Genomic DNA, 17580 nt, shown 5'->3' on the forward strand with positions numbered 1-17580 from the left:
CATCTGATGCGTAATCGGCATAGCGTATCGGCATAGATGCGTAAAATGCCATCTGTCTAAATTGTTTGTCGGGGCATACACTCACCGCACCGTTCGGCAAACGGTATTCGTCGTCTCTTTTATTCTCTGGTGTTCTTATCGGAAACTGCGAGTTTGACGTCTCACTCGCTGTTCATAAGGATGGTGGGAGAACAAAAGAGGTAAACATATAGCAGTACAAACGATCCGACTCAGAACAGTGTTGTCAAAGCAAATAACGAAAATTATTGAAAAAGCTGTCTTTTGTGTTGTTTTTAATAAAGAAAAATTAATTATGAACATACATTTCTCTTGAAAGTATTGAACCACGTTTTCACCATAGGAGGTTTCAGGTAATTTCAAACTTAAAATTCTTATTTCCAGAACCGAAACAGTGTCTTGGCAACACGATAGTTCATCAGTTGTGCTGCAGCTGCTGCTAGTGGTGAACAAGTTCCGTCAAGTCAAAATTTGTTTTCAGTTTTGTTAGAAAATAATAAAACTTTTGGCTAGTGACAAAGCCTTAGATAATAGAAAAAAAGAGACTGAATAATATGGTATGTGACAATTGAGTGCTTGACTTTCAGAGTGGTTGTAATCAGTGCTGAAAATTTGATGAATTCGTTAGTAGCGAGGTGTCGATTGCTGAAGAGCAGCTGAAAAATGTACGTTTTTGGACAACAATTTTTAATTCATCATATTTCTTGTCGGAAACCCAGTAAATTGTGTTTGTGTGAATCAAATGTATGGTTAACTGATTTGTGAAGATGATCCTATCAAAAGATTTTGAAAATATGAATAAAAAAGTGCATTTTCGGATCATTTATGTTCAACTGATTAAAATAGGTAACACTGCTTAACTCGTTCCTTACCCTAGTTTGAATCAGAGCTTAGATATCGATGTTTTTACTCCGAGTAATCTGCTGATGTGCTGCTGATGCTCTTCGTCATATTCAAAGCGGATAGTAAAACCAAGAAGACTTTTATTTTTGAAAAATAAAATGGTGAAAATAGTGGTTTTCTTTCATTACCTTTTGTCGATTACTAAGGGACAATATATAAATATTGATTCAAAGTACATATTAGTTTGAATGTAATTCACCTTAAAGTTAGTTATATTGCTTGTTTTTCGTGTCTATGTCGGGAAAGTAGATGAAGTCATCTAGCACCCTATTTACAAAGCTTTTTCTTTCAGTGTATTTTTTTCTGAAAATACATAAAATTTACTACAACTTTTCCTTTGACGTCATTTTCATAAAGTAAGTAGTTTTCGAGATAGCATTTTTCAAAAAAAAATCTTATTTCTAAATATGCCCTTTTTAAAAGTTACTCTTGACGAAAAATTATGTTTCATGGAAAATGAATCCGAGCGTGGTTCAATGTATTAGCAAAATTTCGAAATCAAAAATAGACGAGACAAACCGTTTTATTAGTTGAGCTGGAATTGCTCTATAACAATATTATAACAAATTTAGATATAATAACAAAACTTGTAATAATTCTGATTGCCTCATTATTTTGTCAGATCAAAAATATAACAAACTCTGTTATTTCTATGTGATTGAGATGTTTTTACCTTTGTTATACTATAACAAAGGTTTAAAAATTGGTCGAAAAACACGAAATTGATCCGAGGCCCGGAGGGCCAAGTCACATATACCAATCGATAGGGTTCGACGATTTGAGCAATGTCTGTGTGTGTGTGTGTGTGTATGTATGTAATGATTTTTTCTATCGCCTGTTTCTCAGAGATGGCTGAACCGAATGGTTTGCTATTACTTTTGTTTGAAAGGTGTTATTGTCTAGTAGATCACTATTGAGTTGCTTCGTGATACGATGTTTCGTTTAAAAGTTATAAGCAAAAATGTGAAAAATACGTGACACGGGATTCTTCGAAACTACATGACCGATTTCATCGATCTTAGTATCAAATGAAAGCCCTTATTAAAGGTAAATTGTTCAGGAATTTTTAATTGAAAACAAACAAGTAGTTTGAAAGTTAGTTTTAAAAAACCTGTTTTGACAAGGTAATAATTATCGCCTGTTTCTTAGAGATGGCCAAACCGATTCATGCGCTATTAGTCTCATTCGAAAGATAATATATCCTAATAGACCACTATTGAATGGTTTTTTGATTTTACTTACTTACTTATGTGTCCATGTCCGCCGGTCCGGCAGAACAAAGGGATGAAATTAGAGATCTCCACTGCTGACGGTTACCCGCCATGGTTTTTACCTGTCGCCAGGACAGGTTCTCGTCTACAGCCCGGATGTCGTTGGCTAAGCTCCGTCTCCACGAGCCTCTGGGTCTGCCTCTTCTACGCTGTCCTTGTGGATTCCAGTCGAGTGCTGCTCTGCAAACCTCGTTCGCTCCTTTCCTCAAGGTGTGTCCGATCCACTTCCACCTACGCTCACGAATTTCTGTGGCTATCGGCCGTTGATGACACCGACGATGGAGTTCCTCATTGGATATCCAATTATCAGGCCACCAGGCACGAATAATATATCGCAGGCATCGGTTAATGAATACCTGCAGTTTTTGCGTTGTCTCCGCTGAGACGCACCACGTTTCGCAGGCATACAGCAGTACGGATTTAACGTTTGAATTAAAGATTCGGGTTTTCGTACGTAGAGTGATCTGGTTTGAGCGCCAAATGTTTCGCAGACTTGCAAAGGCACCCCTGGCCTTCCTGATCCGTGTGGCTATATCAGTCTTGGTACCACCATCGGGCGTTGTTTGGCTACCAACATATTGAAAGACGGCTACCTGCTCAACTTGTTGTCCCGCTACTGTAAAGTTGGTGGAATTGTCAGTGTTCACTACCATAGACTTAGTTTTCGCTACATTGACTGTGAGACCTGCTGCCTGGGAGCTCTCGGAGAGGTCGTCTAACTTGCTCTGCATATCGTTTCGGCGTTGTGCGAGCAAGACAATGTCGTCGGCTAGGTCGAGGTCATTTAGCTGCTCCATCGTTAGAGGATTCCAGGGCAATCCTCGATTTGGTCTACTGTCAATTGCTCCAACTAATATCTCATCCATAACGATGAGAAACAGAAGCGGTGATAAAATGCAGCCCTGTCTCACGCCAGCAGTAACCCTTATGGGGTCGGACAAGACGCCGTCGTGCAAAACCTTGCACGAGAACGCCTCGTACTGAGCCTCGATGAGATGGACTAGCTTATCTGGAACTCCTCTACGCCTAAGTGCGCCCCAGATGTTTTCGTGATTGAGTCGGTCGAACGCCTTTTCGAAGTCAACGAACACCAGCAGAAGAGAGTCCTGGAATTCGTTGATCTGCTCCAATATAATGCGGAGCGTTGTGATATGGTCTACACATGATCGGCCAGCACGGAATCCAGCTTGCTGCCGCCGGAGAGTAGCGTCGATCTTCTCCTGGATCCGGTTGAGGATTACCTTACAGAGTACTTTGAGAGTAATACAGAGCAACGTGATGCCACGCCAGTTACCGCATTCCGTTAGGTCTCCTTACTTAGGGACTTTGACCAATATGCCCTGCATCCAGTCCACCGGAAAAGTTGCGGTTTCCCAAATATTGCTGAAAAGCTGATGCATCATCTGGGCTGACAAAGATGGGTCAGCTTTGAGCATTTCGGCTGAAATACGATCTATCCCTGGCGCTCTATTGGATTTCATACTCTTGATGGCTGCTACAATTTCATCCAGCGATGGCGCCTCCGAGTTCACGCGATTTATTCGACGAACTGTAGGCGTCGTACGCTGCTGGTTTTGTTGGTCTCTGACATTTGAAACTCGGAAGAGTTGTTCAAAATGTTCAGTCCATCGCTTAAGCTGTTCTGTACGGTCAGTCAATAGCTGACCAGCTCTGTCCTTTAGCGGCATCTTTGTATTCATCCTGGCACCACTAAGGCGGCGAGAAATATCGTACAACAAGCGGATATCACCATTGGCGGCGGCGGTTTCTCCTTGTTCGGCTAGGGAGTTAGTCCAGGCTCTCTTGTCCCGCCTACAAGCACGTTTAACAACCCTCTCCAGTTCGGCGTATCGTTGACGGGCAACTGTCTTAGCCGATCTGGTCCGCGCTCGCTCAATGCCGGCTTTCGCCTCTCTCCGCTCGTCGATCTTCCTCCAAGTTTCATCCGAAATCCACTCCCTCCGCCCACTGCGCGCTTTGCCGAGGGTTTCATCACTGGTCGTGATGAAGGCGTTCTTGATGCCGGTCCATTGCTCTTCGACGGTTCCACCAGATGGCAACACCGAGGCTTGAGATTCAAGTTGTTCAACAAAGGCCCTTTTCACCTCAGGATTCTCCAATCGGCGGACGTCGTAGCGGCACCCAACTTTCTCCTCCCGTCGTTGGATACGTGCGACGCGCAGACGTATCTCAGCGATAACAAGATGATGGCCGGATGCAATGTCAGCGCTGCGTTTGTTACGTACATCAAGAAGGCTCCTTCTCCATTTCCGGCTGATGCAGATGTGGTCGATTTGGTTTTCTGTTCGGCCGTCGCGGGAAACCCACGTGACTTTATGTACTGGTCTATGGGGGAAGAGCGATCCACCAATGACCATGTCGTTATTACCACAGAATTCTGTAAACAGCTCCCCGTTTTCGCTCATCTCTCCTAGGCCATGGCGTCCCATGACGCGTTCAAGGTCCGCGTTGTTTGAGCCAATCTTCGCGTTGAAGTCGCCCATGTGAATTTGGATGTCCCCCTTCGGGATTTTCTCAACCACGCTGTTCAGCTGGCTGTAAAAGCTCTCTTTCTCCTGCAGGTCGGCAGCATCTGTTGGCGCGTAGCACTGGATTGCCGTAAGGTTCCTAACCCGTGTTCTAAATCTGGCAACGATTATTCGCTCATTTATTGGTTCCCACTTCATCAGGGCCGCGCGTGCCACTGGGCTCAGTAGGAATCCAACTCCTCTTTCTCGAGTAGCATTTTCACCTCGTATGCCAGAGTAGAGCAAGACTTGCCCGGATGATGTCCTGTGTTCGCCAGTACCCGGCCAGCGGACCTCGCTCAGCCCCAGGATTTCAAGCTTCAGGCGGCTAGCTTCCCTTGCAAGTTGAGCCAGCTTGCCCTGCTGAGCAAGGGTCAGTATATTCCATGTTCCGATTCGTGTCCGTGTTTTCATGCTAAAGGTCGTTGCCAATAATCCGGAGAGATTTCTTCTTTCATTTTCATTAACTTTTTGTGTGTTCTGGTACAGTAGGCTGTTAACCTAAGGTCCTTATCCCGCCGATGGGGCTGCCATCTTAATGTGGGCGGGAGCCACTGTGCCCCCTTTCCTGTTAGCATACGACAACCGAAGTTGCGTACCCCAGCCGGCACCTCGTGGAGGTAGGAATAGGAGTTAATGAACAGAGGTTATGGAATGCACATGTTCACCCTTTGCCAGCCAGCGTGAGTTAATAAAAATTGATGAAAATTATTCAAGAAAACTCTATTGCTGTGATTCAAATAGAATGGCATTACAGGAAACTATGCATAGTTCAAAAACCTATAAACTAGACCTTTACTAGACAATGTATATGCTAAAGGATAAGATTTCCTCTTACAACTTACTTTTATTTGCACTTACTCAGATTAATAACAACTTACTTATCCTTACTCAGCAATTTCATGAAAAAAGGATCCATCGAAATTTAAAAGTGTTCCTATTTTGTTCAAATTTTGTAAACTTTTTCAATTTTCAAAAATTTTATGTAAACCAACACACTACGCAACGATAACCAATAGATGAATTATGTTCCGAAGACGTGTCGATTTCTATCTCAAATAGCAAGTAAGACCGTATAACAAAGGTTCCTTTCACCACTAGGTGGATTAAATCGGGTTTTTTGTTATCTTTCTGTTATAATCATTTACTCGGGATACCTTCTATGCTGTGCTAAGGTAGAGGGAGAGGTTTGGTATCTCAGAATAATAATCTTGCTGATCGAGTGAATCCTGGGGCCCGATGCCAGATAGGGAGATGATAGATCGGAAAGTAGTGGATAGCTGAGATCAAGCTGAGAATAGTGTTGAATATAAAAACAGAATGAGATTGCAGCGTATAGATGATGCAAATGCCGTGTAGTTCTCTAACCAAAATGCTGTTGGGGACACATACCCTACCTTGTACCTTCATACCTGCTCTAAAGGGTACCTGGAGTAATCTTCGTTACCAACCTCAGTTTACAGGTCCTATTTCGTATTTTGTATCTGTTCCGTTTAAACTTCCTTCCTTTCTGTCATTTACGTGTTAGTTCTAGTCCAGTTGAACTTGCCGCTTTGACGGCCTCGGTATCGGTTACGGGTTAAGCAGATTTTGAAGTAATCGATGCCATTATATTGCTTCTTCGAAACATGTTCGTTTTTGTATAATAGAGGATCTTAATGCCTTATACTTAGTTGGCGGACAAATAAACATTAGCACCACTACGGATCCCTTCTGCCTTGTTTTCTCCATCATTGTCGAAAGAAATTAATGCTTGACTATTGAATAGTAAATAATTGCAGGCAACTAACTGACGCAAAGCAGCAATTGAAACATTCAAAACTAGTCTAGGATAAAAGAGTCACTGATTTTCCTCACTTTGAGAATTGCTGCGTTACTTAACATGCACAAATATTCTTTTAGCCGTGTTTCCTTGTAAGACAACAGTTCCGAAAAAATTCTTGCAGTACCTATTCGCGACTCGTGAAAATTAACGAAAACTTTCAAGTTAAAATTTTTCCAGATATTTTCCGTATGATAGTCTTGCTTCCCAGGCTGCGGACAGACGGATGACCATTACACACGCCATTATTAATGCCTGTTTTCTTATTATAACATATTATTTTGAGGACTTTGAGTTTTCTCTTAGAACTTTGTTGATAGCTGGATGCATGTGGCAGATTTCTATACTGATATACTCCAATTTTGGCACTGGTAGAAATCTTTTTTGGTATCACAAAATACCTCTCCTACCAAAAATACGCTCCAATTTATTAAGCAAGATAATATTATTATGCTGTTTGTTTTTTCTCACTTTATGCTACACATATATCAATATGGTGTAAAATTCTTTAATATTCGAGGTTTCTTCGCGATATACAACCTAACGTAGTTCTACGCCAACTACGCGGTCATATCTGGAACGCAACCTTTCTGATTTGAAGGCTGAATGTGGCTCAGTTCTATTTTAATTGTAACAATTGAACGAAGATAAAAGAAAGGCAAGGTTTCATAATCCGCTTGTCGTGCTCTAATGATAATAATGACCATTAACGCAAGCAGAAGATGACTGGTAGGGGAATTATTATCAGACTCTATAAACGCAAAACATTTCAGATCCACTTTCACTTTCGAATCCATTTGGTACAAATCGACAATAGTTTTATACTTTAGCAGCTAACCATGACGTGATCGGAATTAGATACACCTGTGATCGGAATTAGAATCACCCCTTAAAATTGATGATCGGAATTAGGTGCACTGATACAGCATACTTGGATGCATTTTTTGTAACTTTCGGTTAATAATTTAGACTTTTTAACATTTTTCTATGAAACATAATTGAAAATACTTGCTAAAGACACATACTATGAAAATAAATGTGTAACCTTTATTTTTCAGTAGGGACTCAAAGATGAATCATGCCTTAGGTGATCGGAATTATGTGCTTTCACGATATATTGATTGCTACACGTACAATTGAAGAACATTTCACAGTTCTTGAACAAGTTTTCATTGTAGGTACTAAGGAACAATCAATTACAATTACAACTGCAAAAATGTTCATTTCTCAAAACTAAAATCGAATACCTTGGTTACATGATATCTTCAAATGGAATCAACTCTAGTGAGAAACATGTAGAATGTATGAATCATTTTCCAATACCAAAAAATATTAACGAAGTAAACAAATTTTTAGGACTTACAAGTTACTTTAGAAAATTTATTCGAAATTTTTCATTGATTGCTAAACCGTTGTTTGATATAATTAAAAATGATAAGAAAGATTTTTGTTTCACAGAAAAGGAAATAAATGCTTTTGAAACATTGCGTAATAAATTAGTTTCGGAACCAGTTTTGAAAATATATTCTCCGTTTGCGAAAACTGAACTTCATACAGATGCAAGTTCATTAGGATTTGGTGGTGTTTTAATGCAGCAACAGTCTGATGGAACATTACATCCAATCATGTACTTCAGTAAAAGAACGAACGCTAGTGCCTGACGATTTAAAAATCTTTCGGGCAATCAGATGCGTTGAGGATTGCAGAGACCTTCAGAATCTTTTAGATATGTTCAGTGACTGGTGTGCAAGAAATCTGTTGACGTTGAATGTCGACAAATGATTTTCCATCTGTTATCTTCTTGATGAAAAGCTGACTCTAAAGCCCCATATCTCGCATCAATCGTCGAGAAATCAAATCGTAACCTTGGCTTTATATTCAAAATTGCCAGAGAATTTAAATACCCATTCTGCTTTAAAGCCCTCTATTGCTCCATCGTTCGGTCTACACTAGAATTCGCCAGCATCGTATGGTGCCCTCAAGAAACCCTGTGGATTAACCGTCTAGAGAGCGTTCAACGCAAGTTTGTTCGGTATGCTCTGCGTCAACTACCGTGGAACGACCCACAAAACTTACCCCCATATGAAGATCGTTGTAAGCCCAAGTAACAATTCCAAGTTTTATTACGTTCGTATAGCGGTTTTCGTGACCAATTTCATAAAACCACTAATAAAACTATGAGCTCCACCAGAACTTTCTGATGACCGCTATAAAACTGCTTTCTGACCAAGTGGCCCACTCCTCAGAATGTTTTCATAACCGCTATAAGAATCAGGTTATAAACTCAAGTAGTCGTATCACGCTCTGCTAAAAGCAGCAATAAAACCGATTAAGCTTTCGCTGCTTGACAGCCATCGCCATAATTTAAAAAAACTTTTCGCTTTTTGCTTTTCGCTTTTCTAGCAAAAGCCAGATAAAGTTCGCTAGCTTTGTCAACTTGAAAATATATCCGTGAGCAGAAAAGTTTTAGTTTTACTGACAGATCATTCTGAACGATTTGGTTTATAGCGACCAGAATAAAATATCCCATAGAATATTTATTAAATTTTAAGCAATTTCTTTGATTTGCACTATGTGCGCATTTAATTTCATCGTGAATTTTGATATGATAGGTCGATAAAATCAGCGCGCCACTGAAATTTTTCAATTTTCGAAAACTGGTTGTTTTAACAAACTGAAAATATTCAGTTAGGCAATCTCAATTTCTAACAAAATCATTTTAAATGCTTCCTCTGACAGGAAAACCGATGGATAATGACCTTCTTTCTGCAAAATACTTTGCTTTGATGAATTGTTGTTTGCGAGCTAAAACAAAATACTAGAATATGGCTTCGCATAAAAAAAAATGATTTTGATGTTGAACTTTGGTATTCTTCATAATAGCAGCAAAAAAACTGTTTGGTTAGGGTGTTACCATTTTAATAGCTCTATAAAATTAACAGATTTATTGCGGTTTGACAAGTAACCGCGACAAGATCAATTTTGATTGGTGCGCCATTTTGTGTTGCTACGCCACACTTATGGTAAGTTTATAGGAGACGTGGTGCAGCCACCAAGTTTTAATGTGGTAATATAAGCAACCACAATAAATTCGCTTTATTAACAGTTTTATTATGGTTTTCTAGCTAGCTATAAGTGTGTTTGGACTCGTATCCTCTTGGTATTGTGCAATACCACAATAAATCCAGTGGTAATGATTCATACCGCAATAAAACCTTTATAAAATTCAAGTGAAACCAAGTGGCTTCGAATTGTTACTTGGGAGTTGCTAGGAATTGAAACATTGGCCAAAAGGAGACATATATCACAAGCAATTTTTGTTTGTAAGCTGCTAAATACTCAAATTGATGCGCCAGATCTACTCTCAGAGATTGGACTGTACGCACCATCAAGAGCACTGCGAGCTTGGACAATATTACAAGAAGAATTTCATTCTACGCAATACGCCGACAATTCCCCCATATCGTCAATGATTCGACAATTCTATCGATACGCTGATTTCTTCTCATTCGACGAAGCACCTCAATTGTACCGCCAGCGCATACTTGGATCTAGTTTTTAATAGGTATTCATGTAGACAACTTGTCCGATGGATTATGTAAATAAATAAATAAATAAATAAATAAATAAATAAGTAAAAACCGAATAAAATGACGGAAAATACGGAAGAACGAGGTTTCAAAAAATAAGGAAAACGGCACAGACGAAGATGAAAAAGCTGGAGACGAGAAAAAGCGAAATAGGAAAGAATGACTGAAAATTGGAAAGAAAATAACAAAAACATGCGGAAAGCATGGGAAAAACCGGGTCTAAAGACAAGAAAAAATGGTACAAAAAACGAAAAACGAAGAAACAGGCAATAAGGGACAGAAAAAAAGGAAAACGAGAAAAAAGAGGAAAAACAAGGAAAGTGAGAGTGAAAATCAAGAAAACGGTACAGAAAAGGAGCAAAAACGGAACAAAGGGAGAAAAAGGGACCAGAAAAGAGCAAAAGCGGAACAGAAAACTGGTAAAACGTGCGAGAGAATAAGCCGATAAATGGCAATTTTAATTTCAGGTAAACATTCGAGTCTAATTTCGTGTTCAAGGTCGGTTTTAAGTAAAATTTCAAGTTCAAATTAGTTCAAATTCAACTCTAGTTTACTGTTCAATATCAAGTTCAGATGCAAGTTCAATTGCATGTCTGATTTTAAATCCAATTTCATGTCTAATTTTAGGTCCAATTTCCAGTCATTTAATCTCTGATTTTAAGTCCAATATCAATCAAATGATCCAATTTAAATACAATCTAATTAAATAAAAAAATAAGTTCAATTTCCAATAAAACCTTCAAAATCTGTTTTAATTTGTTGGCGTATATTACTCATGTGCATAAAAGTGGACATCGTCACAATGTGGAAAACTACTGATGCATTTCAGTTCTAAATTGCTTGTCAAATATGTTTGAAAAGATAATCCATCACTCACTTTGTACCGCTGCACGAGATGTCATCAATGTGTGCCAACATGGTTTTGTACTTTTAAAATAAGACCATTGCAAATTTTTTAAAGTTTTTATCACCTCCTCCCCCCCGCGCGCCTTGGAAATTGGATAATTTGTAGGATACGAGTTAAATTTTTTTATAACATCAATTGTCTGTGAGCTCTACAGCATGAAAAACTCAAAAAATGTGTTGTTTATTGTTTGTATCAACAGACATATAGTTGTCCTAATGATAATTCGGTCTAACTAGTACGTAAAATATATAAAAAGTTCCTACGAATAGTCCTACGATTTAGGTAAAAGTCGAAGTGTGAACGAGTTTAGTTAACGCTTCTAGTACGAAATAGAAATGGGAATGCAAACAGTGGAATTTCCGAAGATCGGCCAAAAAAATTTTCTTTCGTTTTTGTCTTTTTTTTCGTAGATTTTTGCAAGAAAAATAATAACGAATATGGGTCATTCCATCTCAAACGTACACAAAAATCGGAAAAATTCTACATAAGAATCACTTAGCTAGAAAAAACAATATTGGTAGTTTGGTAGATATGGCGTTTTGAATATCTGGGGCATGCGTAATTCTATCTGAATTGTTAGTGAAAGTATGTTTAAACACGCTTACCTGAAGCTTCCGGACATTTTCATGACTTAATAATGTATTTTAATGAAAAAGATGCATTTTTAACATAGAATCAAAATAATAAATTTTGATGTTCTGGATACTTTTGTTCAGGTATACCTCGATATAAGACAGCCTCGTTATAAAACAACCTCGATATAAGACAATTCGATATAAGACAATTTTGTCTTATATCGAAACAAATCCCTTTGACAAAGCTGATAACGATACCAGAGCTGATTTTCCATTCTGAAATCGGTGCCATGAAGATGTTCATTATTTCAATATAACCCCAAAAATAGTAAAAAACTAATAGTTCAAACAATAATAAATAGTTCAAAAACCGTAAACACATAACACAGAGCAAAATTGGCGACCGCTAATGCAAATTTTTTTTTGAAAAAACCATGTTTCGATGTAAGACAATTTCGATATAAGACAACTTTTAGAAATTATAAATTGTCTTATATCGAGGTATCCCTGTATATATTTAAATACAAGTAACAATTTCGTACAAAATTTTTTAGTATTATAATTTAATTGTGCAAGTTATTCGTGCAATATAATGCATTTTTATGTCAACTAATGTGGGAATTCACTCCTGGGATTATTCGAAACTTCGAAGAAATTTCGAAACTTGAAAATGTCGTTATCAACACTTTATTGCACTATGAGAAAAGCTAGCCTGAAAACGACGTAAATTCAGAAACGGCCTGCCAACTTTTGTCAGTTGTGTGTTGTGTGTGTGTAAGTAATCTTTTGTAAAATTTCTCATTCTCGGCGAATATCATGGTGCCTACCCCTTCCCTAATTGTTATCGAAAAGTACCTAGTTTTGCTAATTTGTGATTCTTATGCAGAATTTTCTGGCGATCATTTTAAACATATTTATTTGAAAATTAAATGGGGGGTGTCTTGAGATATTCGCATTTTTCGTTTTAAATTGCAAAAAATCGTATAATGTTGACAAATTAGATAAAAACTGATAACATCATTCGATTGCGCGCCCAAAAACCAATAGAGAAAGTATATTGGCATGTCTTCACATCAAACTGTTTCAAAGATATTTAAGCCCGAAAAATGACTTTTTCTGAAAATATGTTAAAAAGCAATTAGCGCCACTGCTAGGGGGATTGATCAATCGGCGTAAAACTTTGGAAAATTGGTTGTGGGGTCGGAATGAACAATTATGCCAACTTTGGTTGAAATCGCTGATGGTCGAATCCAAACCTTGTGTACGTTTGAGATGGAATGACCCATATATTAAAAGCAAGAAAAGATTTGGTTTTCACGTTTAAACTTTAAGTAAAAATGCCTAAAATTCATATATTTTTTGCTCGATTAAAAAATTTTCTTTGTTCATTTTTCGCCGCCCCTCTTCAGAGGCCCAAAGCCGGAGGGACAAAAACTTTTTTAAATATTTGTAATGGCTTAAGGGATAAAAAATAAGAGAATTAATCCAGTAAGACTTTAGTAGGTACCAACCTTTCAAATGGGACAATAAGCGTGTAAATCGTACCCATTGTCGAGAAAATTTAGTCCTATAATTACATAACTTTTAAAGGGAGCTTTTTGAAATCAAATTATGGACGATTAAAACGCTCCAGCCAATACTCTTAGGCTGTTAGAGCACAGGATGGTTACGGGCTAATGCGACAATCCTACTGACTCTAATTACCGCCTAGCCGAGATTTGAAAATACGACGACTGACTTGTTAGATCAGCATCGTACCTTAAGACTAACTGGGCGGTTTGACACACAGATATTTGCTAATTTTCTAAAACTAAATTGATTGGCTAGGCTTTGAGTTTGGAAGCCTTAAGGAGAAATGAGCCGTCATTGATTATGTAAATTTCAAAAGCAGTTTTTTTGTTTGAAACAAAAATTAATATGCTCATGAAAATATATTCTCTGTGTTCAGATTGGCAAGAACAATACAGTGAATACATTTTTAAAAACAGACACCCTGTTTTCGGCCCAAAAGCTGCCTCCGAAATTGGGCTTTCCGACGAAAAGTTAATGACTGCTCATTTCTTCTTAAAAAAGCGGATTATTTTAGCGAAATTATTGCCTTTTTACAGTACTGAGGTATTTAAAAGAAATCAGTATTAATCATTCAAAGCAAGTCCTAGTCGTCGTTTAAGGCGCTACCAGTTTTACTGTCAAAAGTGGTCCGGACTTTTCCGAACTTTCAAAGAAATTCCTGGTCCGGCCCGGTTCCGGAACGCTTCGTTCCGGTTCCGGTAAAAAATCGGACTTTAAAATTTCGTTCCGATCGGACTTTGGACCGGGTATCGGACCGGACTTTCCGGACTTTACCCGGTCCGATGTCGATCACTAGTCAGTCATTTATATTTTCCGGATCGAACCTAGTTTGTGTGCTTTTGTTTAGAGATTATAGAGTTTGTTTTTTCGGTTAGCGAATAAGCGACTAGCAGTGCTAAAAGAATGGGTTGTGATGGCCGCCACCATATGTTATTAATAGGCATATGCACAAATTGATTTAAACACATAATGTTAGTATATTGTACTCATTTTTGTATTGTTTAACGTTTTGTAACTTTTGTATTGTAACTGTAACTTTTTGTATTGTTTAACGTTTCAGTCACATGATGACTTTCGAGGCCTCGAACGCGCCAAAGAAGCAATGGTCGATGTGGCACAATATTCTAATGAAGTAAAACGTGACTCAGAACATTTGGCAGTGATTCAAAAAGTTGAGGTAAGTGTTAATAATTTTATTCGTCTATACAGGCTTCAGATGTTTACCGCGATTTTTATGAAAATTCAAAAAATGTCACATCAAAACAAGCCGGTTTGCGAATGTGATGTGAATCAGCTGTTATCTTCAATTATAAGCGAAAAGTTCAATCACACTTCTAAGTGAACAGAACAGAATTACATTTGCACTCATCTGCAGATCAGCCGTTTGCTTCTCGATACCAACTATAACTTGATGGTTCTTGGTAGGTATGAAGTTCGACCGATGGCAAGTTCGCCTGCAACAATTGATTCATGAAAATCTCCTTAGCGGATAGGCCCAAGCAACCAAGAGTTCGGGTAATGATGTCTAAAGAGGGTTAACCAGCTTTATGTCTATAGATTTATGGCTTGCGAAGCAGCTTCATTTTTAAGTAACTAACCGAACTATGAAGTAGTACTGCTAAGTTTTATTTTTCTATTTAGTAACCATGGCAAAAATCTAGCCAAATTATTTTCTTATGTATTAAGTAAGATATCGCTCGAATGTGGAGTGAAACGTAAAAATAACAAACAGGTGCCGTTACTAGTCATTTCAATTCACTTATCAGTGCAGATAATACTTTTCTTCTACCACATTAACAAAGGAATAAAGGAAATTGAAAATAAATATTTTTATTTTCTCTGTTATTATCCACTACACTCGTCATAATGTATTGTGGAATACTTCCTTTCAATGATGTAAGTGAATTGGTTCACATGCAGATACTTGTCAAGGAGAACACATTGATTTTGTAGTTTTGTATAACCACATTAATATCCGAAGGCGAAAAGAAAGGTTTGACATGATTAGCGCAAATGTCATTCTTCTAATGGTGCATACTTGTCGCTCTACAGAGACTATAGATCACAGAGCTGCATGTAACTCATTTGAAACCTAAATGGTACGTGTGAGTGCTCTATCTAACGGCAATACAAATTTTACAACCTAAACGGCAAAACGAACACAGATGTCTTCTCTGTGATTGATAGCCTCCGCAGTGCAATAACATACTAGTGGGGCTCTCTACAATTCTGGCTTTAGTTTTCAGAAGGTCGCATAATGCATGCAAAAGGGTTGATTATGCGACCTTCTGAAAACTAAAGCCAGAATTGTTAGTAGTACCGATCATAAGAATATCAATATCCACGCTTACATAGACAACTTAGCTTCACTCGGCTAACATTCCTACTACTTCGGTCAGTTTATTTTGCTGAATGGAAATGTTGTTTGATTCAAATAGTAAAATGTCTGGAGCCTTCGCTAACGCCAACGACATGAAACTTCTTCACCTGTGTATTTAGTTTCATTGATTTCAATAATAATAAACTAGACTGAAATTAAGACAAGAAATGACAACTGGATTTTTCCACTTGAAAAATCGGACACTCGTCACGACTGTCAAAATTGCCTCTTGAAAAATCTATACCTATAAAAAAGGATTTCTGTCTGTCTGTTCCTTATAGAATCGAAAACTACTGAACCGATCGGCGCGAAAATTTGCACGTAGAGGTTTTTGAGGCCAGGAAAGGTTTTAGTGATGGTTAGAGACCCCTCCCACCACTAAGAGGGGGGGCTCCCATACAAATGAAACATTTCTGCATAACTCGAGAACTAATCAAGCAAATAGAACAAAATTTGGCATGTAGGTGTTTTCGGTGACAAGAATTTATTCTATGGTAAATTGAGACCCCTCCCCTCTTTATAAGGGGAATTATAACTCCTCTCCCCTTTAAGAGGGGGGCTTCCATACAAATTTTCTCATAACTCGAGAACTAATCAAGCAAATGGAACCAAATTTGGCATGTGAAGGTTTTCGAGGGCAAGAAAATTTTCTATGGTGAATTAGGACCCCTCCCGCTTTAGGAGGGGGGGGGCTCCTGTACAAATGAAATACAACTTTCCTCATAACTCGAGAACTAATCAAGCAAATGGAACCAAATTTGGCATGTGTGTGTTTTTGGAGACAAAAATTTTTTCCAAGATGAATTGGGACCCCTCTCCACTTTAGGAGGGGGGGCTCCTATACAAACGAAATACAAATTTCCTCATAACTCGAGAACTAATCAAGCAAATGGAATCAAATTTGGCAAGTTTTTTTCTATGGTGAATTGAGATCCCTCTCCTCTTTAGAAAGCGCCTTTTTAGGAGGGGGGCTCCCATACAAACGAAATACAAATTCCCTCATAACTCTAGAACTAATCAAGCAAATGGAACCAAATTTAGCATGTGGGTGTTTTTGTATGCAAGAATATTTTCTATTGTGCATTAGGACCCCTCCCCACTTTAGAAGGGGGGGCTCCTATACAAATGAAAAACAAATTTCCTCATAACTCGAGAACTAAAAACGGAAATGGAACCAAATTTGACATGTAAGTGGTTTTGGAGGCAAGTTTTTTTCTATGGTGAATTGAGACCCCTCTCCTCTTTAGAAAGCGAGTTATGACCCATCTCCCCTTTAAGAGGGTGGGCTTTCATACAATCATCCTATTCCTACCTCCACGAGGTGCCGGCTGGGGTACGCAACTTCGGTTGTCGTATGCTAACAGGAAAGGGGGCACAGTGGCTCCCGCCCACATTAAGATGGCAGCCCCATCAGCGGGATAAGGACCTTAGGTTAACAGCCTACTGTACCAGAACACACAAAAAGTTAATGAAAATGAAAGAAGAAATCTCTCCGGATTATTGGCAACGACCTTTAGCATGAAAACACGGACACGAATTGGAACATGGAATATACTGACCCTTGCCCACCAGGGCAAGCTGGCTTAACTTGCAAGGGAAGCTAGCCGCCTGAAGCTTGAAATCCTGGGGCTGAGCGAGGTCCGCTGGCCGGGTACTGGCGAACACAGGACATCATCCGGGCAAGTCTTGCTCTACTCTGGCATGCGAGGTGAAAATGCTACTCGAGAAAGAGGAGTTGGATTCCTACTGAGCCCAGGGGCACGTGCGGCCCTGATGAAGTGGGAACCAATAAATGAGCGAATAATCGTTGCCAGATTTAGAACACGGGTTAGGAACCTTACGGCAATCCAGTGCTATGCGCCAACAGATGCTGCCGACCTGCAGGAGAAAGAGAGCTTTTACAGCCAGCTGAACAGCGTGGTTGAGAAAATCCCGAAGGGGGACATCCAAATTCACATGGGCGACTTCAACGCGAAGATTGGCTCAAACAACGCGGACCTTGAACGCGTCATGG

General features: G+C 38.9%; 1 protein-coding gene across 1 annotated transcript in view; it reads left to right on the forward strand.

Moving 5' to 3' along the window:
- The window catches only part of LOC128738091 (protein vav), a 388215-nt gene that overhangs the window by 291803 nt on the left and 78832 nt on the right, over positions 1-17580 (forward strand). The window contains exon 7 of the mRNA XM_053832936.1: positions 14247-14363. Within this exon, the coding sequence (XP_053688911.1) occupies positions 14247-14363 (117 nt within the window). The remainder of the gene's footprint in view (positions 1-14246; positions 14364-17580) is intronic.

Source organism: Sabethes cyaneus, chromosome 2, assembly GCF_943734655.1.
Source record: "Sabethes cyaneus chromosome 2, idSabCyanKW18_F2, whole genome shotgun sequence".
Lineage (NCBI taxonomy): Eukaryota > Metazoa > Arthropoda > Insecta > Diptera > Culicidae > Sabethes > Sabethes cyaneus.